Source organism: Lissotriton helveticus, chromosome 9 (genome assembly GCF_964261635.1).
Source record: "Lissotriton helveticus chromosome 9, aLisHel1.1, whole genome shotgun sequence".
NCBI lineage: Eukaryota > Metazoa > Chordata > Amphibia > Caudata > Salamandridae > Lissotriton > Lissotriton helveticus.
In genome coordinates this window covers 978,040,186-978,066,121 of record NC_136070.1, presented here as the reverse complement: position 1 = coordinate 978,066,121, position 25,936 = coordinate 978,040,186, and the positions used below count along the sequence as shown (strand labels likewise).

At 43.2% G+C, this 25,936-nt stretch overlaps 1 protein-coding gene across 7 annotated transcripts in view; it reads right to left on the bottom strand.

Annotated features, from left to right (window-relative positions):
• DCAF1 (DDB1 and CUL4 associated factor 1) overlaps nucleotides 1-25,936 on the bottom strand; it is a 928,365-nt gene that overhangs the window by 618,124 nt on the left and 284,305 nt on the right. For all 7 annotated transcript variants that reach the window (XM_078661275.1, XM_078661278.1, XM_078661277.1 and 4 more), the window contains 2 exons: nucleotides 19,907-20,086; nucleotides 13,243-13,452 (listed from right to left, as the gene is read on the bottom strand). In XM_078661275.1, coding sequence (XP_078517401.1) covers nucleotides 13,243-13,452; nucleotides 19,907-20,086 — 390 coding nt within the window. The remainder of the gene's footprint in view (nucleotides 1-13,242; nucleotides 13,453-19,906; nucleotides 20,087-25,936) is intronic.

The following is a 25,936-nucleotide window of genomic DNA, read 5'->3' as shown; positions in this document are numbered from 1 at the left end:
CAGTAGTTGTCTTTTTAAGAGGTAAATTAGGGTCTCAATGACCCCCAACACTCTACTGATGTTGGCTTCAGTCACATACTGTACGAGACTAGAGGGGAGATGGGCCCCTGCTGATGAATCACAGTTTGGACCTCTGCCAGCAGTGATATATGGAAAAGAAGTTTGAAACCGCTTCTCCTAAAATCACTGTAGCACTGTGCCCATTGCAGGCAGGTTTGTCCCTGCACGGTAGACAGGACATTTTTTGCATATGTTAAGACCAGCTACACTGGCCAATCTATCAGGGCCACAAAGGTCTTGGTCCTTAAAAGATACTTGCTGCTATGACTAACTGGGAAAATGGGAGCCGAACTGCCGAGCAGGAAGAGAAACGGACCAATAACTGGCAGCTTAATAAAGGTCTACTTGGAATTCACCCCGAGGGACTGAACTAATGTTGCGATCCATGCAACACAGCTGGCCACAGTTGCAGACATCTCAATTCATCACCTGGTCATGCAGCATAATGGCAATGGTAGAGTGAATATTGTGATGTATTCCTATAGGTTCTGAATCGATCCCCCTATTCCTGACCCTATTCTGGTTAACAAACCAACAAGTTAACTAGCAGTCAGCCCATGAGGCAGCAAACCCCCATGATGCAGATACCGTTATCTGACGAAGCCACACTACGGCACAGGAACGTGTTATCTGATTAGGTCATAACGCTTGCGATCTAATTAGACAAGCGATATTCCTGCAGCCCCTGATAAGGCATACGGAGTTCTCATAACAAATCAAACCTATGACAACCTGGGAAAAACCCTGCGGCCATTGTTTTGATTTCACCAAGAACTTCAGCAAAAGAATGTGCTAACGACCTGGTCGTATGACATCCTTATTGACGTATCTATGTCCATCCTTACGTCAATCTCGGCACCTTAAAGGTATAAATATTACCGATATTGCCCTATGCAAACACACGCGGTGGTGACGAGACGGAGCAGCCATACTTGCCGAAGCCCAGAGCAGAGCAGACCCCGCTGGCGCAGCCCCGCCTTCCTGACGCGCTGAGAACGAGACGCGCTGCTTTCTCCTGCCGAGAAATCCAGCACCGGCGTTTCCGGGTAGCCCTCGCAGGCAGCCTGGAATATCGAGAGCAGAGAAGAGAGATACCATCCCTCATTCATCCTAACTTCCAGGTACAGAACTGAATAACCCCTCGCAGAGAATTCTTTAGTCAGTCACTTGGCAAAAACAAACTTAACTTAAACTGTAACTTTCTATTCCCGCCCACGTATTAGGCTTAGGTCAGGTACACGGGGTAGGCGTATCTAGAAACACCAGTTGAGTACGTTTAGTCAAATGTATATGTGTATGTAATATATTTTATTCATTTTAAACCTTCATATGGCTTAGAAACCATATCAATGTTTTTACAGTATTATTTTATACTTCTGCTTTTAATGTATGCACTTTACTTAACGATAAGTATTGCAATAATATCGATCCATTTCTCTTGTACGAGAAAAGAGACTGATCAATAAATAACATCTTTTATTGAACACGCCCGTCTCTTCCTTTTCTCTACAATCTGATGACTAAGAATGCACGTACTGACTGAGTAAAATAAATTGCCTTTTGTTCACACGACTCTCGAGATACACTCTTGATTAGGGGAGAGCAAAGTTGTCATGTTCTATGGTTGTCAGAAACTAAATCCCTTCTTGTCTAATCAGGGAAGTTAATTCCTTCCTGAACATTCGAGAAAGTTTCTAGTGAACTCTGAGCTAGCTGGCAAACCCAAAACTTTAAGTCTAATATCGACAGTAGTAGACCTAGTTAACGTCTGGTCTAGGCCTATACTATTGAAGGTATTATTCCAATGCGCAGAGCCTATTGGGATAATAGGAACTACACTACATGGCGCCCAAGCGTTTGGAAAGGGCGATAAAACTAACGTAAGACATTTAAAGTAACTCAGTCGTGCTTTCTCACTCAGACCCCTTTTCCCATAATACTCCAAAGACGTCTGGAGTGGGTGAAAGGTAATATCCGCCAGACCTCGCAGGAGGGAACTCCTATGTATGGTTCTTGGTATAGTCAACGTTGAAGGATACACTGTTCCAGAATATTGTGCATCTAATCTTTGTTTCCATAAGAAACCTGATCTGCAAACAAACAAAGTAACCATCCTGTCAGTAAAATGGTAGACAGTGATGAAGAAAGAGAGACAGCTAGATTAGGAACTGAACTCGCAGCCGCTGATGCTGCTATACAAGATGCAGACCAGGACATAATACTCATCCCGGTCATCAAAAGGAAATCTATAACCTTAAAACTTATAGAAAATGGACTGACACCTAGAGGTGGTACAGTCATATTCGTAATTGAGGCACACGAATATCGGCAGACAGAGGTATACTATTCATGGATACATTTTCCAGCAGCAAATGCTGTAACAAAGTACTTCCACTATTACAAAATAGAGGAACCTCCTGAAACGTACACTCCTTTCGAGGAGGTGGAAGTACCACTCAAATTTCAAGAGCACCTGCTCTTATTTGATGGCGCCCTAAAACATAATAATCACATCACCAGGCTCGGTCACTTAGGTAGACCAGGAGCAACGTGGCCGGTCCTAGCCGGATACACACCACATCCAGACATCGACGGGATGTCTGCAGCAAACCTTTTAACACAGCTAAAACAATTAATAAAAATACATAGACAATTAGTCCAGTATGTGATGCGGACTTCTACAATTCAGCCAGCAATTAAAATTCCACAGCTGACCCCTCACCAGGGGAACACAAATAAAATTACACCACAGAACATACAGTCCTGCCTAGGTAAAGTACCAGCTAAACGGGAACAAATACCATTCTGGTTGGCACAGAAAATAACCCAAATAGAGGCGGTGTTTCCTGACACCACCCCGTTAGAAAAACACAGGATTCTGACTATCTGTCTTCCAATGGGAATCGCACCACACATTGAGGACTGTGACACTTGGGGTACAGTCTTTGCTTCCATTTACACAAAAACTCACGGTGTTCCATCCATTTCGGTAATACCAGATGTGCTAAAACAAATTCAAGACGAATATGGTCCAGAACCCGCTTTAACTCTTGGTATGAAATTACTAAAAGACTTCAAGCAGGTCTCAGCTATATTATTAGCCAACATAAAGGGAGAAGCAGCAAACGTGGCGATCCGCCAGAGGTTAAAGGAGACAGATATAGCAGACCAACCAGCTGAAATTGCCAGAATCATAGAAAAATCCTATGAGGAACTAGGTAGAGATAGTCTAGGTGGAATACCAGTAAAACCACAACTGATTGAAAGTCCTGAAAAAATATTTTTTAATAATAATTCAACATCACAGAAAAAGAGCTGGGATGGAAACAAACAATCCAATCCTAAAGAAAAGAAATTCCAGTCCAGAGGCAGGTCTCCAAGGCGAAGAGAAAAATCTCCGACCCAAAGACACAGGTCACCCCAGAGTGACCCCTCTGGGAAAAGATATAACCTTAGAAATAGGGATAATATAAAAAAGCCTGATAGATATCAAGACATTGATACACGTCCCTCTCAATCTTTTCAGACTTCCTCGCAGAAATCGGAAAGAAGAGGACGATCAGAACAAAGAGAAGAGTACGCCAAGTCCAAAGACAAGGAACCTGCTCAGCTAAAAAAGAAATTACAATTTCCAAAAAAGAAGGTAGCCAGTATCAAGGTAGTTAACAATGCCAAGAATACTGAGGACACAACTGAAAAACGGAGAATGGGCTCAGACAATGCTAGACAGCGCAGCAGAAGTGAGCATAGCTCGCAAAGTCCTTATGAATCATCTGGAGACAGTGGACACGAATGAATATCTTCAAGTGGAAACTGCAGACACCAGAGTTAGCAAACCTCACAAAATATACGAAATAACATTACGTATAGAGGGAGATAAGACTAGAAAAATAAGGGGACTATTTTGGGATAATCTCTCCAAGGGCTATGACATCCTTCTAGCTGAAAAAGACTGGCCACCAGAATTTGTCAGGGAGTGCCCTCATGGCGAAGAAGTAATTATGCCTGCCTTCTCAAATCACATCCCAATTCATAAAAAATACACACTTGCTAGAAAGTGGGCAGTAGCTCTAGCTCCTGCTTTATATAAAAATCACGTAGGATGGGATGAGGACTCTCCTCCTCACAAAATCCAGTTAAAATCACAACCTACTGCACAAAGGCAGTACCCAATTAAGCAAGAAGCTAAAAAACAGGTAAAAGAAATTCTAGATCAGCTAGAATACCAGGGGGTGATTGAAACTTGCACCTCACAAATGAACAACCCTTTGTTTCCGGTCTCCAAACCAGACAATTCATACCGTCTAGTTTTGGATTACCGACACCTTAACTCATGTTGCAAAGCTTTTGCAATGCAAAACTCACATAGTGCTGCACTAATGAATAACATAGTGCGCAAAAAATACAAAACAACCTTAGACACCTCTAATGGATTCTTTTGTCAAAACATAGCACCAGAGAGCAGATATTTGTCTGCGTTCTCAATAAATGGCACTCAAAAACAATTCTGTCGGTTAGCCCAGGGGTACAAGAACAGCCCGGGAGTATTCTCAGCGAGAGTAACAGAATTACTACAAATATATGACGACGAAGCATTATCATATGTCGACGACATATACTTAACAGATGATGACTTGGAGACTCACTTGAAGAGAGTGAACACCATAATACTTGGGTTCGCAGCAGAGGGTTACAAATTCAACTTTAAAAAATCCAGAATTGCCCATCTGACAGTCCTGTTCTTAGGATATGAATTATCAAGTGAAGGCAAAAGCCTGGCTGACAATTTTCTAGAAAAATGTGCCGTACTCCAAGCACCTAGAACACTAAAAAACCTACAGTCAATTCTAGGCTTCCTAAATTTCGGAAGGACATATATTGCAAATTACGCAGAAAGGGTCAAACCCCTTTATGATCTAATAAAACCAGATTTTAAAAGATCTAATTGGACTCAAATACACACAGAAATATTGAGATCCTTACAAACAGACATGCTAATTAAAACAAAATTAGAAACACGTGATAACACACGCAATCTTGTGATCCGAGTCATCCCAGGGAGATGCGGATTCACATACCTGACCTCTAATGAGGGAGAAAAGGTACCAATTGCATTCAAATCACACTTGTACACAGAAGCTGAACAGAAATTCAGCATTAAAGAAAAAATTGTTCATGCAGTTCAAACCACAATAGCTAGAGAAAAAGATAAAGCGGACGGTAGACAAATCACTGTCAGAACAGCTGAATCAGCCTTTGAGGCATTAACAACGCCGTGTAATTTACCAACAACAACATTGAATCCGGAATGGATACAATGGGTGAGTTCAATCACAACGGACAAAGTATACTACTACTTTGATCCAGAACTAGAGGAATTAAAAAATCTAGAATATGAAAGAACATTCCCTCTGCCAATCGATATTCTGCCTTTACGACATTACGCCTGTGTAATTTATACAGACGGACATGCTCAACCCCCCGTTTGGGGAGAACAAGCATACAACCCCACATGTGGGATTACAAAAGAAGTGTGGCGCGGAGGTAAACTAAGACCTCTATTAACAAAAACACACTCAGTAGAAACTAATTCAGAACAACAAACTGAAATATTAGCATTGAAAATGGCGCTAGATAATGCGGATCGCGAATTCCCGACACTTATAGTGTCAGATTCATATTACTGCGTCAAATCATATAACAATGATTTGCAGACATGGATTCAAAACGGTTACAAAGATGACACAGATGCAACAATAAAGCAGAAACTGCTCTGGGAACAAATAGCTCTTTTACAAAAAGAACTACCAAAGACTCACGTGACACACTCACTGAGTCATCAGCGTGATCGCGTTCACGTTGCAGGGAATTCATTGGCTGACACAGCCACAGCGGTAGCAACTAAATCGGCTCCCGTAGTTCGAAAAAAGCGTACATTAAAATACATTGACGGTGAAACAGTGCTGGCGGTGAAAACGTCATTAAAAGGCGACTGCTCAGCGCTACCGATCAACTATCCACTCAATTATAATACATAATCGATGCAAACTCCGTCCCTTTTGCTCGAATCCCTGGAGTGGGGGATAGAGTGATTCCAAACATGGACAGGAGAAACTTGTTAATCGCAGACGCACATATGGGCGAGGGTATCGGACACCTCAAACTAAAAGATTCTCTGAAAGAATTACAATCACGGTACTGGTGGCCAGGCATGAGCCTGCATCACACCATGTTTGTAAAAAACTGCCCAAACTGCAACAGAGATCGCAGTGGGGAGAGAAACAGCTTCATACCTCGTCGTTTTACTCCAGAAAAAATCAAGAGTAAAAAGCAAGGCTTGCGATTAACATATACAGGCTAGTTTCCACTTATAATGTAGACCACCAGCACTCGGCTGACGTCTGGACTGTTATACAAAGATTTGCGAGTCTAAATGGCATATACGCTAAGAGCATGCTACGTTTGACCATTGTTTCCACTCTAGCCCTCCAGCCTGAGGGGACACATGGCCAAATGAGCATAGCACAGCGGGAATCTTCTCACTTCTTTCCTGAGGGATACGGGATGGTGTAAAGAAAAAACCAAGGCATAAAGCAATCTATAACGGAAAGGATATTAGGTTCGGGAGCTGGGTGGGTCAAACATCTAATAAGTGTCCAACGTAGTCTAAATAACTTGCCAAGAAATTCTCTGAAGGGATTCAGTCCGTACGAATTATTATTTGGAACTAGGATGATTGATCTCTGACCTTGATAGTCAGACTTCAGTGGTGAAAGAAAAAAGCTTTGATATCAAAGACCGTTTGGCTATTTTGCAGGACTTAAACAAAACAAGAAAAGACCTGAGCAACATAAAGTTGAAACAACAGCCAACAACCACTGAAGAACCACCACCTGTCCCAGCAAGACCTGTCTGGATTCCAAAAGTCGGGGATCTGGTCAGAGAAAAGATCGCGGTAAAGAAGGAATTTGGGCCTTCTTACAGAAAAGCAGTTCCTGTCTTGTCTGTCAACGGGACAAGATCAGTTGTACTACCGCCGCTTGCTGGTAAAAAGGAGAACCGAGTTGTATCCATCAACCTGGTAAAACCACAATCATGTGGCCGATAACAAATAGTAGGCCAAGTGGACTCCCAATAAGTAGCAGAACACCAAGGTTTGCTACCAGTACAGAGGTCCTAACTAAGAGGCTCATTACATTCGAAACGCCTAGAGAAGAACAACAAGGACTATGCAACAATGCAATGAACCTCTGAAAACCCAAATAAAAACATTTAGCAGAGACACACCAATCTATAATGAAGTACCAAGTGCAAATGCAAGAAACAGTAATCCTGAACCAATTGGAACAATTGACAGAACTGCATCCGGCTACTTCATAAACTTCGATGATTCCTCTGAAGGCTTCAGTGAATCAAAGACACAGCCATCATCAAAAACCTTTAAAGATAAAGCTAAAGAACTTTTGAAACAACTGAAAGAAACATATCTGGTTTCTCCATGGCTTGAATTTTGGGTGGGTTTTGGTGCATTTATCCTCATACTTTGGCTCATCATGGTACTAACTTTGGGACGCTTCATTGAGGGAAAATATGCTAAAATGGACACAGCAAGTCAGAAAATCAACTTGATCCTCAAACCACACACATCTTCACACGTCGAGAAAAGAGAACTTTCTTCAGCCAACTTCACAGCCAATCCTATACCGGGTGGGGTAGCATGGGATAACACTGACTATGAAATGTATGGTCCGGTCGAAATCCTGAAATATCCACACCAAATTAAGATCTCATTGAGTGACTTTGTAAAACCAAGCTCATTTGCTGATGATTGGGACTTCGAAAGCATTAATAATATGATGTCTGACTTAGTAATGTCTGCTAAATTTACCAAACATGATTATTTGCAGGGTTCTACAAATTATGATAGTATGTACTGTTATAACCACTATGGTAACCATTTTCTACATAGATCTGCACAACCTAGAAATGTTTTAAATTATAATCAATGGGAACATTGTGCAACCCCTCCAAAAGGAAGCTCAAGAACCGTTTACGACAAATATTCATATTTTTCAGGTTTTAACATAAGTAATGCTGAAACATTTTATTTCAAATTGTCAAATAAGACAGAGATGAAGACCATGATAACCAACACGTAATTGATAAATTCAGACTCATTCTTTGAACAAATGAATACTTTTGGTTTTGATTATTGGGACAAAAATGTTGAATTGAAAAGTGTTTGGGGTACAAAAGAATGGCAAGTACAGGGTATAGAATCTTTGTTTAGAGCCTGCATGATCCCAGAACAAATTATATTTTTAAATGACACTGTTCAACAAACCACCTGTCTTGGCCTAGCCAAAATCAAAGACTTAAATAAACCGTCTATTCCAAAACCAACAATGAACAGCAATAGTTCTACAGAAGAAGAGATAGACGTAAATTATGTATTAAACCAAAACAGAACACATCCAGATTGGAAACAATGGTTGATCTGGCCCACAGATACTAATAACTGTCAAGACAGATTCCTGAACAAAACACAGGGGTTCAAAATGACAAGGCCAGACCCTAGATATCCTCAAAGACATCACCCAGGGATAATAACCACCTACAGTGTGGGCAAATTATGCCTTCAATGGCTACAAACTTCCACACTGGCAGAAATTAAGCAACACCTAACTTTACTTACTGATGGTGCTGACTTGCGTGATTTCACTATGGGACCAGGCAAACAGCGTCAAAAGCGTTTCATAGCAGCCTCAGTATATGCAGCATACAATGAGGCCTGGAAGGTTACTCAAATTGAAACAGCAGAGAGAATACGGGAAATTGACCGTATTAATTTGGAAAAATCACTTTCTGTAGTGGACAATGGGTTAATGACTCTGTCCTCCAGAATTTTTTCTTTGGACAGCATTGTGTCTTCAGCAATCGACATATTATCGCAAGACTTACTGTTATTACAACACGGTCAGTCCCAATTGCGTTCTATTGTACAGCTTGGCTGGACGTTACAAAATCTGCGTTCAGGCTATGTGCCTTGGCGTTTAATCAACACAACGTCACTATTCTATATCTTTAACCTTACTGATAGACAAATCAGTATGGCCCAAAAGGGAGCTGATTATACAATCCTGAGCATTGAGAAACTTGAGAGATTACCAGTGACAATGTCAGAACGACCTGTCAGTGAATGGATAATACATGGGATAATAAATATTCCAATTTCAACCTTCAGGTTTCAATACTGCCAAAAATATATACAGGCTGGCATGTACGAGAAATTGGGAAAGGGGTACATTAAAACAACATGGGACCTGCCCTATTCACATGCATGTGTCAGTAATAAAGGACAGAAAGTATTTCTTAGTGGCAATAATTGTGCAATGTCACTAAGCGGTACACTTCTGTGTAACGGAATTAGTTTGCACGGAGCCTGTGAAGGGAACTCAAATAACCTTTCATGTCACCAGCAAGGCGCACCTGCAACAGAGATAGAACCATTCTTTCAAAGACTCTATAATGGGAGTTACATTCTAATTGTAGATCGCAGATGTTGTAGTCTTATGCCCGGGACTCCTTATCTCGTAACTACGACTGCGAAGGTCAAGTGCTGTGGACACTCATTGTTCCCCAGCTCCTTTCCAGACAGGGAGGCAAGGGCATGGCCCAACTTGAAAATTACTTCTATTCGAATAGATACTTTAACCACTTGGATGCTAAGGGTATTTGCTCTTCTTCATGTAATTTCCATTGAAATCAATGGAAACTCCATGACGAGTTACCCTTGTCATTAGCACTGAAGGGGTTAAGCAGAATGAAAACAGTGCTTCTTCAGACGCCGACCAGGCTCACGTCATCAAAAGAAACATATGATCTACAAGTCGCAAGGACGACTGCAGAGATACATTCAATGTTATCAACTAATTCCCCCATACATTTCGCAGAAATCCTGAATGAAATCTTAAATATTTCTGATACCAGTGGGGTCTCACAAGTATTTAAGACAGTATTTTCAATGGCATTAACACCATTCAAAGCCATACTGGTTATTTTTCCAGACTTCGTCCATTCGATTTTTGGCGGACTTCCCCTCATTTTAGGACTGATTGCAGGAATCCTATTCCTAGTCCTTATTTTTCGTTATGGCAAACCATGTCACAGACAAAATACCTGCGACAAGGGAAGAAACAATCCTAGCCATTGGATACCGGGACCGGATATCAAGAATCCTGGGACTATCCCGGCTTAGAGACCTGAACATGACTTGGTTTCTATCCTTTCGACCTATGTGGCAACGATGTGTTTTACCTGTATTAAGGTGCCTGCTATGCGGAGAAGAATGCGTGTTAGACACCTGTCTGACACTACAATCGGATGCGCCAATGGATGCAGAAACATTGTTGAGTCCGATCAAGGCTCATGCTTTGTGCTGCCCTCAAAGGCTACCAATCCTGATGACGGCATTCGTGGAAGCTTCACCACTACGATTAAGGGGTAGTGGAGTACAAGATGAAAGCAGCATCGATCAGGTACGACCTTCTGTCAGCAATCCAAATCAGAATGTCAATGGAGACAATCATGCGCATGAATGCATGGTTACACCTATTTCCGAGTTAGTGGAACTCTCCCAGGAAGCTGTTGACAACTTTTTCGAAAGCCTAAATGATATGATGTTCTCACCAGAACAGAAATAGGGACTTTTGAACAAACTCGTACACGGCGTTCCCTGAATTTGGCCTTCAACTTTAATAATAAAGTCACATGAACAATTTTCCCTCCAGTTCACGGACAGCAATTTTTTGAGCAGCCCCAAATTATTTTTTACAATTTTTCGGGACACTTATCTTCTGCTTAAAGTAAGAAACTATTCCTAGAGAACTAAGATTTCTATTTTTAGACTGCTTATAGACATTAGCTGCCCGCTGGTATGTTCATTGTTATTATATTCTGTGATGAAGTGGTCTCAAACTTTCTTTCTGTATTAAGAGCCATTTCATGTGTAAATCTCATATACCAAATAGCAATAATGTATACAAATGCGTTGTTACTTTAGCATTATTCTACAGCTTGAGCGCATAATATACATATGACTGCATTTCTTCCGTATATTTGAAAATTTCAAAATGCATTTATGTATTTTGGGGTGGTAAGGTATACACAATACTCTATAATGTATTGTACTATGTTTTACTATGCATAGATTAGTAAATATGACCATAGTTAGCGTGGAGTGGGTGTGATGTATTCCTATAGGTTCTGAATCGATCCCCCTATTCCTGACCCTATTCTGGTTAACAAACCAACAAGTTAACTAGCAGTCAGCCCATGAGGCAGCAAACCCCCATGATGCAGATACCGTTATCTGACGAAGCCACACTACGGCACAGGAACGTGTTATCTGATTAGGTCATAACGCTTGCGATCTAATTAGACAAGCGATATTCCTGCAGCCCCTGATAAGGCATACGGAGTTCTCATAACAAATCAAACCTATGACAACCTGGGAAAAACCCTGCGGCCATTGTTTTGATTTCACCAAGAACTTCAGCAAAAGAATGTGCTAACGACCTGGTCGTATGACATCCTTATTGACGTATCTATGTCCATCCTTACGTCAATCTCGGCACCTTAAAGGTATAAATATTACCGATATTGCCCTATGCAAACACACGCGGTGGTGACGAGACGGAGCAGCCATACTTGCCGAAGCCCAGAGCAGAGCAGACCCCGCTGGCGCAGCCCCGCCTTCCTGACGCGCTGAGAACGAGACGCGCTGCTTTCTCCTGCCGAGAAATCCAGCACCGGCGTTTCCGGGTAGCCCTCGCAGGCAGCCTGGAATATCGAGAGCAGAGAAGAGAGATACCATCCCTCATTCATCCTAACTTCCAGGTACAGAACTGAATAACCCCTCGCAGAGAATTCTTTAGTCAGTCACTTGGCAAAAACAAACTTAACTTAAACTGTAACTTTCTATTCCCGCCCACGTATTAGGCTTAGGTCAGGTACACGGGGTAGGCGTATCTAGAAACACCAGTTGAGTACGTTTAGTCAAATGTATATGTGTATGTAATATATTTTATTCATTTTAAACCTTCATATGGCTTAGAAACCATATCAATGTTTTTACAGTATTATTTTATACTTCTGCTTTTAATGTATGCACTTTACTTAACGATAAGTATTGCAATAATATCGATCCATTTCTCTTGTACGAGAAAAGAGACTGATCAATAAATAACATCTTTTATTGAACACGCCCGTCTCTTCCTTTTCTCTACAATCTGATGAGACTAAGAATGCACGTACTGACTGAGTAAAATAAATTGCCTTTTGTTCACACGACTCTCGAGATACACTCTTGATTAGGGGAGAGCAAAGTTGTCATGTTCTATGGTTGTCAGAAACTAAATCCCTTCTTGTCTAATCAGGGAAGTTAATTCCTTCCTGAACATTCGAGAAAGTTTCTAGTGAACTCTGAGCTAGCTGGCAAACCCAAAACTTTAAGTCTAATATCGACAGTAGTAGACCTAGTTAACGTCTGGTCTAGGCCTATACTATTGAAGGTATTATTCCAATGCGCAGAGCCTATTGGGATAATAGGAACTACACTACAATATCACGTAAATCTTTATTATAAATACATGCGGAAAATCAACCAATTATACAAACACATTATTTGTAGAACCAGAGCTACCTGATTCCAAGCCCTCAACATCCAGACATTCACTGTAGGGCAGAACGCGACTGAGTAGTCAAATCAGTTCATATTGTTTAGAAAATCTAAATGTTTCAGATCTCCTTGAAGTACGCCAGGGTGATCTTTAAGGACTGATGTATCTGAGTAAAAGGTCTCCTCTTTTTCTTACATAATATAGTAGCTGGAGTGAACAAGAATGCAGACTTGTTTAAGAGCCTTGTGGGTATGATGTTTGTGACTGCAACTAAACATCCTTTCTTTCTGTAAAACAGTTGTCCACCCAGGATTTCGACAACCGCACTGAAAGAGGTAGTATATGAAGAACCCCTTAACTCTTTCCTATTCTCCCTTTATAATAAAGCTACCATACGATGGACATAATTACGCTCCACATGATAAAGTGACTGTGTGGATGTGCCAGTCTCACTGGTCCAATCTTGCACATAGGCTTTGAATGGAATGTCTCTCATATATACCTTATACGGTGGCTGTGCATGTATGAGAATGCCTCCCTCTGTTCGCTGCAGAGACTGCTTCACCTGCTCCACTTTGATGGCTAGGTGTGCCTCAAAGTAGCGGCGAAGTGCCATACATGTATGTTTACCAGTCTGTCGGCTTGCAAATATCTCATCATCACTCAGCAGAGCTCCTTGGTCTTCGAGATTAAGGATTTCCAGGGTGCTAATCTGAAATTGAGGGAAGAGAACAGAGTATATCATAAATCAAATATAGCTCACACTTTGTATGACTAAGGCATTGTTACGATAAGATAACTTACTACCGTTCCTCCGGGTTGTAGTGTAGTCAAAACTGAGAGTGATGTCTACATATCAGAAATGTCACACCTTCTAATAAATTATTTCACAAGAAATCAATACACTAGATATAGGAAAGGGAAATGGTTAAGACAAAGTTGATCCCTGGAATGGTGAAATAATGCCCGGCAGGTGAGCCACCACCACTAAAATAGAAACTGAAGATAAACTGCCAGCTCCACAAACAGTTGGCGCAGAACATTCCTCAGTGCCTTGGAAGGGAGTAAGAAGTCCTTCAGAAAATGGTAATCTTTACATTTAAACAAATAATTTCATCAGCAATGGCATCCATTCAAAAATAGACACCTTGAATTATATTGATTAACACTGCCGACAATTACAGAAAATATACTAATAAAGAATAAACACAAGTATATAAAAGAAAAAGTTATTTACCATCAATAACGCCTTATCTGGTAGAGACAATCTAGCCACACATTCCTTAGCTTTGAATATTCCCCATGTATCAGACTGGGTCTGTATATTTTTCCGTTCACCAGTAGATGATATCAATCAGCTCCGCATGGAATTTTCCACACTGTGACGTTCATGGTGCCTATAAAGGCGCCAGACCAGCGCGCCAACGTCAGTTTTTATTCACGACTTTCCATGCCAGAATTGTGGAGCCACAAAGAACACTGAACACTGGTGCATCAAACTAGGGCCATCGAAAGGGGCAATCCCTATATTCCGAATCCGTTCGCAGAGCGGGGAAGATGGGTGGGTCGGTAAGGAATCTGCATCTAGACAGTCTCTACCAGATAAGGCATTACCAAAGGTAAGTAACTTGCTCATCTGCTTGAGACTTATAGCCACAGATTCCCTACCTTAGAATAGATATCCAAGCAATTCCACCCTGGAGTTGGGGCTGCAACATAGATTACACTGGAAAGTCCTATAGGACGAAATTGGCAAAATGCCCATCTCGACAGACCCGACTGTTAAGGCAGTGGTGCTTTGTAAACGTGTGGTGAGAGGCCCACATTGTTGCCTGGCCGATATCCAGGATGGGTAGTCTGCAATCTAACAGTGGTTGCAGCCTTTGTTCTAGTAGATTGAGCTCCGAAACCTCCAGGAAGTTGCTTTTGGTCAATGTGAAGCAGATTTTATTGCAGTGCACTATCCATTGTGTGATGGCCCATTTCTGCCGTTCCTTTTTTGGCTCCGACATACCCCACAAAGAGTTGATCATCCACCCGGAACCCTTCTGTGCGGTTAAGGTTAAATGCCGCCGCTCTACTTGGGTCCAGCCGATGGAGTCTCTCCTCTTCTATAGAGGGGTGAGGTGGGGTAAAAGGTAGGTAGGGTGATGGACTAGGCTACATAAAAGGGGGTGACCACCTTCGGTATGAAAGAGGCTCTTATTTGAAGAACTAGCTTGTCTGGGTAGATAAGGTACGGAGGCAAGGTGATAAAGCCTATAGCTTACTGACCCTCCGGGCAGATGCTAGTGTCACTAGAAAGGCTGTTTTAATAGTAAGTAGCCTGATAGGGAAGTTTTATAATGGCTCGAAAGGAGCACACATCAAAAATGTCAAGACTGACTCGCGGTCCTATTGAGGCATGATGAAGGGAGAAGGAGGTAACGCGTTGAAGACATTTCAAAAACCCTTGTAGAATAGGGGACTTGAACAAGGATGGGCAGTCTGGCAAATGCAGAAATGCAGGGACAGCCAGATTGAAAATAAACCGAAGAACTCTAGAAAGTGGTGCAGATAGGGGGAACAACTTGTTAATCTCTAGTTCATGCCACAAACTTGCTCCAACGGCAATTGTAGATCATCTTGGTGTAGGGACATCTGGCTGGCAACATTGCATTGCAGACTTCGGGTGTAAGGTTGAAAGCTATTAACTGGCCCTGCTCAATTTCCATCCATGAAGGCGAAGTGTTGGTAGGTTTGGGTGCAGAGACCTGCCCTGATGCTGCGACACAAGATCCTCCTGATAATGCAGCCTGATTGGTGGCCTCATGCTCACAACTGCTCAGGATACCAGACTCTGTGCCTAATTCAGAGTCACAAAAATGGCATGTGCTCCGTCGTTCCTGATCTTCTTAAAGACTCCTGGGAGTAGTGGCATTGGCGGAAAGGCGTATAGTAGACCTAAGCACCACACTAGACGAAAAGCGTGTCTGAGCGAGTGCCGCCTTGGAACATAACACGCAAAACTGCTGACATTGCGCGTTCTTGAGGGAGGTTAACAGATCCAACCAAGGCTCTCTTCATTCTTGGAAGAGACCATGCGCCACCTCCAGATGAAGACGTCATTCGTGATCTGGTAGGCATCGACGGCAGAGTTTGTTCGCCCTGGTCTTCTGAATGCCCCCCAGGTATTAAACCACCAGGGATATGTCTGGTGTTCCAGCCATCTCCAGAGGCGCAGAGCCTCTTGACAAAGGCTCCATAACACCATATAGCCCGGTTTGTGGCAGTATCACATGCTGGTGGTGTTGGCCTTAAACACCTGAAACAGCACTTCACTGACTGAAGGAAGGCAGGCAGGCCTTCAATGCCATAGGTTCGCTCAGAGCTCCAACAGTTTGATGTGGAATCCAGCTTCCACTGGAGACTAGAGTCCTCTGATATCCACTTCCCTAGATGGCCATCTTAGACTAGAAGTGAGGCTTCTGTCACCACAGTCAGCTCTGGGTAGAGAAGGGAGGAGTGTCTGCCACTGACCCAACCACGTACTTTGTTAGCTACCACTGCAGGTCGTTTGCAGTTCCCTCCAAGATATGGACCATGATGGAGAGATTCCCCTAATGCTGTGCTCACTGGAACTTTCGGTCCTTCTGCAGAGTCCTCATATGCCTGGATGCAGGAGGACATGAGGCTGAACCATCGATATTCTAGTCTGAATATCCTGGACACTATTTGGGGGTGGGAATAGCCTCGAAATTGCACTGTGTCCAAAACAGCTCAGATGAAAGGGAGCATCTGAGAGGGAGTTAGGTGTGACTACTGCATTGTGATAGTGAACCTTAGCGAGTGCAGAAGGTTTGCCAAAATCTGGTGGTGGGAGAGGACTGCCTGGGGAGAGCCCACCTTCAACAGCCAATTGTAGAGGAAGGGAAGACTGGAATCCCTGACCTGCGCAAATGAGCAGCAACCACTTCCCTCGCCTAAATGAACAAACAAGGGGCGTTGGCAAGGCCAAAGAGGAGCACCGTAAACTGAAAGTGCTCTTGGCCTACCATGAACAGAAGGTAGTGCCTGTTAGCAGGTAGGACGAGGAAGTGAAAATAAGCATCCTGCAAGTCGAGCGACTCTATCCAGTCTCCTGGATCTAGAGCATATAGAACTTGTATAAGCGTGAGCATTTTGAATTTCTCCTTTTTCAGAAACAGATTGAGAAGTCAAAGGTCTAAAAGAGGACGAAGTCCTCTGTCCTTCTTGGGCAGTAGAAAGTAGCAGAAATAGCGACCACAACCTACTACTGAATCCGGCACCTTCTCTAAAGTTCCCTTCGGGGGCCGTATGGAGAGGACCATAAGGGTTAGCACTGTTATCAGGTTTGCCCCACTGAGCACGTTAGAAGATGGTGATTGACGGTATGTAGTTCCTTCGGACCCCGTGATCCTGGCTCCACAGGAAAAATGTTCAACTCCAGGGACAGGTATTGAGAAAGAACGGAGGGTGTAAGTTTCCTTCTTGGAACATCGCGGGGTTAGCAAATAAGATAGACAATCCTGGGTGGTTGGCCCTTGTGAAAAATTGTAACGTGATGTGCGTCCAGGAAACCTGGGCCATTAAGAACAATTTTCACCTGGATGACTATAAAACCCTCTTTGTCCAAACAAACCCTTCCTTGTCAGTGAGAGCTAAGGAGGGGCTCATTACATTTGTCTCGTTAGCCGTCCCTGACATCTCCGTATCTGCACTCCGTGCCTTGCCAAATGTACAGGTGCTGTTGGTGTCTAGTGGTAAGAGTAGACTCCTTTTGGTAAACTTCTACAACGCTGGAACCATATATGAGTGTGAGGGTAATCTCACAAAGCTGGGATCAGTATTACGGGATTGCATCCTGAATGTTCAGAACTGTTACGACATCTTCTTAACACCTTCCATGCTCAGGATGGCTCCCGGCCGTCATGAGTCACAGTAGGCTTGTGCTCATGACGGCCGGGAGCCGTCCGAACATTGCCGCTCCGCCCACGCGCGATTAATTCCCCGCCTGTGCGGGAGAATTAATCAGTGGGCGGAGTTCGGACGGCTCCCGGCCGTCATGAGCACACGGCTAGATGTTCTGAGGCAGGTGGGGGACGAGCCCCTCCCAAAGCAGTCAAGGCAGGGAGGAGCTTTAAATCGGGGTGTATAGAACCAGAGTTAATTCAAGAGTCTCTTGCAAATCAGTGTCGTAGGGAGTTTGCCACCTGTCTCGATGGAGAGGCTAGTGCCTCGGACATCTTGGGCACTTTCGTATTATGTCTGCTGTCATACGGAGGCTACTGAGTGTCCAGGATGGGGGCAGGGAGCTAGCAGGCCCAAGGTGGTTTGACTCTGCGTGTTCCCAGGCCTCTAAGATGCTGAGACAGGTTCTGAGCGATAAGCCCCGAGATATGGTAGTGGTCAAAGGCCTGCGTGGAGCATATAAGGCTGCGCTAGCAACTCGTAAGTCCGCCATGAAGGAGGAGGCCTGGTCTGACCTAGCGGAGGCAAGTACTTTGCGAAACAGTTCTAAGTTTTGGGCTATTATTAATAGTCATTTCTCTCAGAAGAAAATGCTCACTCATTGGACGCCCACATCACGGAGGATGATTGGGTACATCCTTTTGAGGGCATCTTCCAGCCGGATCCCAGGCCTATCGAGGGGCAAGAAAGGGAGGATCTTGTCTTCTCCGAACTAGAGGTGAGAGCTGGTATACTAGGCCTGACTAATAGAAAGGCTTCGGGATCAGACGGGATCCCGACGGACCTCTATATTGCCCACGTAGATACTTAGGCCCCCATCCTCACTGCTGTAATTAATGCCTCAGTCAGACTGGGCCGCCCAGATTCCTGGGCTTTATCAACTATAGTCCTGATATTTGAAAAGGGTGATTGGGACAGAACTTCAACCCTCCTGGACCCTGTGGTGAAGGTGGTGGGAAGCATGATTCTTGACAGATTGGTATCCTGGGCGGATGAAAGTACATTTTTATCTGAGATCCAATACGTCTTTCGCCCCAGTCGAAATATTGTGGAGCAGTGTCTAACTTTGTATCTTGCCCTGAACAAGTATACGGTGGTCGTGCCTGCCCCATATACCTAGCCTTCAAGGACCTGTCCTCTGCCTTCGACTGTGTGAACAGGTCCAAGCTATGGCAGTTGATGTCATCTCTTGGCATTGACAATAACATTATTTTGCTTTTGAGGGATCTTCATCGTGATTCAAGGACTGTAGTACATTACTCCAAGGACTTGAAAGTGTCCCGCCAGTTTAACATCAAGAGGGAGGTGCGTCAGGGGTGTATCCTTGCACCTTTCCTTTTCAATCTATATATTAATTCCCTAGAGAAGGCCCTACTAGAATCTTTGCCAATCTGTAACTTGAATAGAATGATGGTATATTGCAGGTTGTTTGACTTTTATGGTGTTATCTTTAATGCCGAATAAAGTTATTGTTATTGGAGATTTGTAACGTGCGGGGCTACTCAAAAGTGTGTCCTGGCGCGACCCAGCAAATGAGAAACAGTGAAAGCAAAAGGGAAAACCGACATTAGTTGAATAGGAAAGTTTTAAGATTGTTGTCGTTGTTCACTGACATTGATGATATGTGATTACTTTGTTACACTGTACATGAGTCCCAACATTTACAACTCTAAGCATAGAAAGAGTCTTGGCTAGCAAAGAGAGTAAGACGTAGAAAGAGTAAAGCATAGAAAGGGAGCTGGACAATAAAATAAGATGGGTGAAAGGTCCACAATAAATTGTCCTAGATTAAGCACTAGAAGCAGGTCCTTCAGCATCTCTTAACACAGTCTTTTATGTCCATTTATTTTTTACTTGGGAGCTCTTCTTACAAGAGGACTCACACCCTTTATTTCATAGTTTTCCACTTGAACCATCTTATTTATTGCAGACTACAAAACCTTGCAGGGCTGTTACTTGACAGTATCAGAATTCTGCATCAATTTCTACATTGCACTATAATGTTCTGAATTATTGTCAAAAATACATTATTTTAATTGAGATGCATTTATTAGTATATGTTCAATTTAATACTACTCACTTCCTTTGCAAAATCTATTCAACAATTCAATAGAATTTTGACAAATACTTGCATTTGGAATGTATTTCTATCTTGGCAAGATATTTCCACTGTCCCTGCATATATCATCACCTACCAGATTGACTAGACGCCGGAGCCCATCCTGCTTATCAAAAAGTTCCAGAACAGCTCGGAAGGAGAAACAGATGGAAAAAAACATGGTGGCATGGCAGCAGCCTGAGGCGTGAGAGCATTCCATCAACCAGAGAGTATAGTTCACCACATCTGATAGCACCTTGTGAGGATGCATGCACACCTGTAAGGAGAAGAATATTAGTGTGAAACACCTGTAGAAATGGTGGTTGATGTGCTCAACTGCACAGAGGAAAATGTAACATGAATACAGGAAGGGAGTAAAGACTGCATACCCAATGGAAGGGGAATGACTAATTTGCCTGCCTAATAATGGAAATGGACTGTGCTCATAAGAACAGCCCTATTTAGCCTTTTGCATGTGCTTAACCTTTCAACAAAGGCTAGTGTACAGTCACCATAATATAATATGCAATATTTTCAACCAGCACGTAGCCGCACTGCACTTAAGAAAATTTACTTTTATGTATTAATGATTCTGCACCTTAGTAGGACCTGTATTATTCACCCACCTATGGAAGAGATCACAATAAAAAGAAATACCCAATAAAGTATCTTTATCACGCACCTCTTATAGCATGTTGACCTTCAAACCAACAGTTCCCTAAACTGGTCCTGAAAATCGGATAATGGTAACCCTCCCAAGGAGTCTGGCTGGACCATATATGGAATTATAACATGGAAAGCTAAAAAACTATCAGTAAGTGTCATTCTTTTGCAAAATGATTCAGTAATAGATTCACAATATGTGCAGAAAGCTATAAAGTAGTTTCACCTTTGACAAGGGATGGTGGTTTAACCCCTTCCATGCTGGTGACGAACCCCAGCCGTCACGCTCCACGGTGCTCGTGTGCTGATGACAGCTGGGGTTCGTCACGGCCCCGCCCTGTTCGGGCGGCGGCCGCACACGGGGGGAATCGCGGTCGCACGGAAGGGGTTAAGCAGCCCTGAATATTATCCAAAAACTGCTTGCTAATACTCCATGACCTCTGGTGATAAACAAGCTACTTACTTTTAACTAGGATTCGTTAGTGTTGGTATCTTTTAGAGTGCCACAAGCCTGAATCATTTCCGGTCGCTGAATTGGAAGTCAGAGCATACTGTAAAACAGAGCTAAACAGTATTCGAAAATGAAAGGCAAAACAACATTATTTATTTAATAGCCCTTTAATCTCACTGACAAAACACCCAAACTTTAGCCAGTGACGTGAATGTGCTCTCAGCTCCAACTACCTGGAGATTACTGCAGATCAGATTTTGAAGCACAATTATAAATGGAGAAAATCCATATGAGCCTTTGAAAGGAAGTAGGTCCACATGTGAATCTATTAAAGATCCCAATGTAGTTAAAAGTAACTTGTTTCTTCAGCAGCACTGAATCTCTCATAGCTGCACAAGCATGTAACTAAATAAGCACTACATATAAAAATGGTATTAGACACCCTGCAGCTTCATGACCCACAACAAGTCTATATCGGAAGGCCTTAACATTGTCTCTCTAAACGTCAAATGGCTCAATCACCCAGTTAAACGGAGGAAAGTCCTAGAATATTTAGCCAAATCCAAGGGCGACATTTTCCTCCTCCAGGAGACCAAATTGTCTAACGAAGATGCTGAATTTATCAAACAACACTGGATTTCACACACCTTATGCTCCTCAGCCATACACAAAAAGAGAGGGGTCCTTACCCTTATTGCAAAAAAATCTAATATTTCCTTAGTATCACACACTCAGGATACCGATGGTAGGTTAGTCAAGGCACACCTTCTAAAGATCGATGATCACATCCACGTTATGAATATTTACGGCCCGAATGGAGACGATCAGATCTTTTGGGATTCCCTCTCCCCCATACTCGAAAAAATACCTCAAGATGAACTACTTATAGTTGGGGGGGACTTCAACTTACCCATAGACCCGGTAATTGATCGCCAATCAAATTGTATCTACCACCCCACCCGTTCACACGATAGTCTGAAACGCCTCTGCTCCAAGTTTGACCTACTAGACTCGTGGCGTCTGCAACACCCTGACGGACGTGATTACACGTTCTACTCGACTCCCCATAATTCCTACTCCAGAATTGACTATATCCTTATCAATAGCCCTTTCACTCACCTTATTGAGGAAACCAGTATTGCCCCCAAACTGGTTTCAGAGCACTCCAGCATCCAAACTAAACTAGCAGGCTCCAGTTCTATCCTTCCCCCGAAGAGATGGCGCTTTAATGACGATATTTTCACAGAACCAGAAAACAAGAAAAAAATTGAATCGCCCATACAGGACTATCTTGTCTTAAACCATATTCCGGGCACGGACATAGCGAATGTTTGGGACGCACTTAAAGCCACTATAAGAGGGGTGATTATTGGCATTAGGGCGCAAACAAACAAGTCACTAAATCTAGAGCTTGTTGCTTTAGAAAGGGACATTAAGGATCTGGAACTATCCCATGCGGCGAACCTCCACAATACTTCGATTCTAAATGACCTCACTAAAAAGAAGTACGAATACAACGCGATTCTTAGCAGGAGAGCGGGGGTCTGGGTTAATAAATTCAAGTCCCTGAGGGTATGTGAAGGTAACAAAGCAGGGAAGCTACTGGCATCCTATCTAAAACATAAAAATAGGCAATTCAACATTGCCTCAATCAAAGATCAAAACAATACTGTCCAAACTAAACAAAACCTCATTCTCCACACCTTCAAGTCCTTTTACGAGGATCTTTACAAGAATAAATTAGACTTCGACTCTCAAGCGTGCTCCAACTACCTGAACTCCCTAGGCCTCCCAAAACTCAATGACGCTGATAATTTGATGTTGAATTCCCCACACACCTTACAAGAAGTCTCGGCTTCCATTAAAACCTTCAAACGCAATAAAGCACCAGGCCCCGATGGCTTCTCTGCCGGTTTTTACAAGGAACTCGGGTCTTCATTAAGCCCAACCCTTCTAAAACTGTTCCGATCCTTTGCCTCAAAAAAAGGGGTAACAAAATCAATGAGTGAGGCCACCATTATTATCATACCCAAAGAGGGGAAGAACCCGCTTCTGACAAAAAACTATAGACCTATATCATTGATAAATCTGGACTGCAAGATCTACACCAAAATCCTCGCGTCCAGACTGAACTTGATCCTCCCTAAATTAATTAGTACATCGCAGGTTGGGTTCCTAAAATATCGCATGTCTAACGGCAACACGAGACTTCTCTGCCATGTTATAGAAAAGGCCAAGGCGTTTGATGCTCCCTCCGTAGCTATCACGCTGGACGCGGAGAAAGCGTTCGACAGTCTCATGGCTCCTCCTTAAACACTGTATGTCCACCTTCAACCTAGGTAACACCTTCATAGATATGGTTATGGCATTATATCTCTCCCCATCCGCTCGCATTGCCATAAATGGCTCACTGTCGGATCCATTCGGCCTGGAACAGGGGACCAAACAGGGCTGCCCCCTCTCCCCGTCACTCTTCCTCCTAGCAATGGAACCTCTCATCGCCGACATTAAAAAGAACGACAACATCAAGGGAGTAAATTTTGGAGATACCTGCGTTAAATTAGCTGCTTATGCGGATGACATCCTGATAGTATCTGAATCCCCGGAGCCCTCCATCGCCGCTTTGATGTCCACCATTGAATCCTACTTCACCCATTCAGGGTACAAACTCAATCGAGAGAAATCGGAGGTCAAGCCTCTGAACATCCTAGCCACTAAGGACATGCTGGGGAATTCTGGGCTCTGCTGGCAATCAGGATTTGTAAAGTACCTGGGGATAGAGTTTGGGGACTCCCTTATGGAAACCCTTCAACAAAATGAGAAGACTACCTTAACTAAAATAAAAAACCAACTGGAAGGATGGTCCCCTCGCTTCATCACGTGGTGGGGCAGAATAGAGACCATCAAAATGACGGTCTCCCCGCTAGTGAACTATCTTATTTCAATGCTTCCTCTAACCCTCACCCAAGATTTCTTCCACAAACTGGACCAAACTCTCGCCAACTTCTTATGGAAAGGAAAATAAGCGAGGAACAGCATTAAAAAATTACGATTGGACAAATCATTAGGAGGGGTCAACCTACCGGACTTTAGGCGCTATGAGACCGCTTTCCTAGCTAGACAAGGTGCCCACTGGCTAGCCCCTGCGGTAAATTACACCCCGGTTTGGCTGGAAGTCGAACAATCGATAGTAGGCGGAATCGCCCCTGCTGCGGCCCTGTCACTCAATCTAAACATGTTATCCCACTCGAAATCGATCTTTCGTAACACAAAAGCGGCACTTCTTAAAATCGACAAATTTCTAGAACATAGCATTTGCCGCTCAGGATGGGAGTCCTTATGGAATAATTGGTCCATACTATACAAGGGCAAACCTCTGCATAACTCACGGTGGGTTAAGAAAGGCATCTTTTTCCCGCACCAACTATTCGAGGGGTCATACTCTATCCCGTTCAGAGACTTACAAACTACTTATAGCCTTGCGCCCCTAGAGTTCTACACCTTCTTAAACATAAAAACTGCACTCTCTAAAGCGAAACTCTCTCTACCACCACCCTCCCTCCCATCTTACCTCACTAGGTTAAACAGACTAGGACATCAAGTGTCCCATCTCTACAAACTTATTCGCCCCCAACATACCAATCTCACCGCACCACTCACACAGTTCTGGTCTGAAATGTCATCTAGACCGATTTCGGAAGCGGACTGGACCAATACCTGGGAATCTTGCATGTGACACAAAGTTAGCCCGACTTTATCCCAGACCAAATATTGGTTCCTCCACAAAACCTTTTGGACTCCGGCGCGTCTCTATGCTCATAACATCAGCCAAGAAGCCTTCTGCTGGAACTGTAAACGGGCGGAAGGCGACCTAGCACACATTATCCTGCATTGCGACTGTGTAACCCCCTTCTGGGACAAGATATTTGATTTTATCAGTAAAATTTTCCCCATCTCCCCGTCCAGAGAACTACCGTACCTAGCCTTCGGTTTCACCCTAGAGCCCTCCCTTCAAGCGGACGACAGGGCACTACTTGATCTTATGCTCACTGCAGCTGTTAAAATTGTCCTTAGTAACTGAAAAGACTCTGACAAGGCTACCTTTGCTTGCTGGCTCAACTGGATAATTAGCTTCAGGGGAGCGGATAACATAGCTCTCCAACATTCACCTTGGCGCCCCCCTATGAGAAGGATGTGGTCTACTCTTGACAGTTATTTTACCACCCATAAACTACCTTAGGTATCCTCTCCCCCCCGAAGCACTTGACCTGATCTGACACCACCACAAGCCAACAGTGTGGAGTTACCCTGTTAGGTCGATTCACTCTGGAATCCTGAGACCCATCCCCATATCTTTGGTGCTATATTTTACCTATAATTTACCGGATAAGCCGACTAATGAAGTATGTAATATTTTGTAACCTATTGTACATTGATTTTTACCCCTGTCGCTTTATTGTACTGTACTGTTCTTCTGTATTAATGTATGTCTTTAAGTCTGTACTATTTGTATTTTATTTGATACTGAAACACCCAATAAAATGTATTTGAATTGAATTTTTTTTTTTTTTAAATGGTATTAGTCTAAACGAGACGTACATTCAAAGTTAAAAAAGCAGTTGCACCTCACTGGAAGGGGTTACGAAGCACCACCAGCCCACCTGCTGACTCACTTATCATTTGTGCTTTCAGTCAGTTGTGTCTTGTAAAAGTATGCCAACTCTATGGTGTGGCCTCTCCGCAAAGGTCCGCAAGCGGTACCCTTCTATAGAGAGCCACCATCACAGCTAATACCTCAGCCAACTAAACTGTCACTTTGTCTCAAAGGGAGAGTTGGCTTTGGCACGGTAAAAGGTGATGGTGGCCATAATCCACTGTGCAATCTCCTAGTCAGAAAAGGAACATCAAACGTCTAACAGCTGGTTTGTGAGTCTGATATGCATCTTTCTTTCTATGTAGAACTTCAATAATTTGGGAATGTCCAGTACATGCAACAAATTGTTTCCTGCCTTT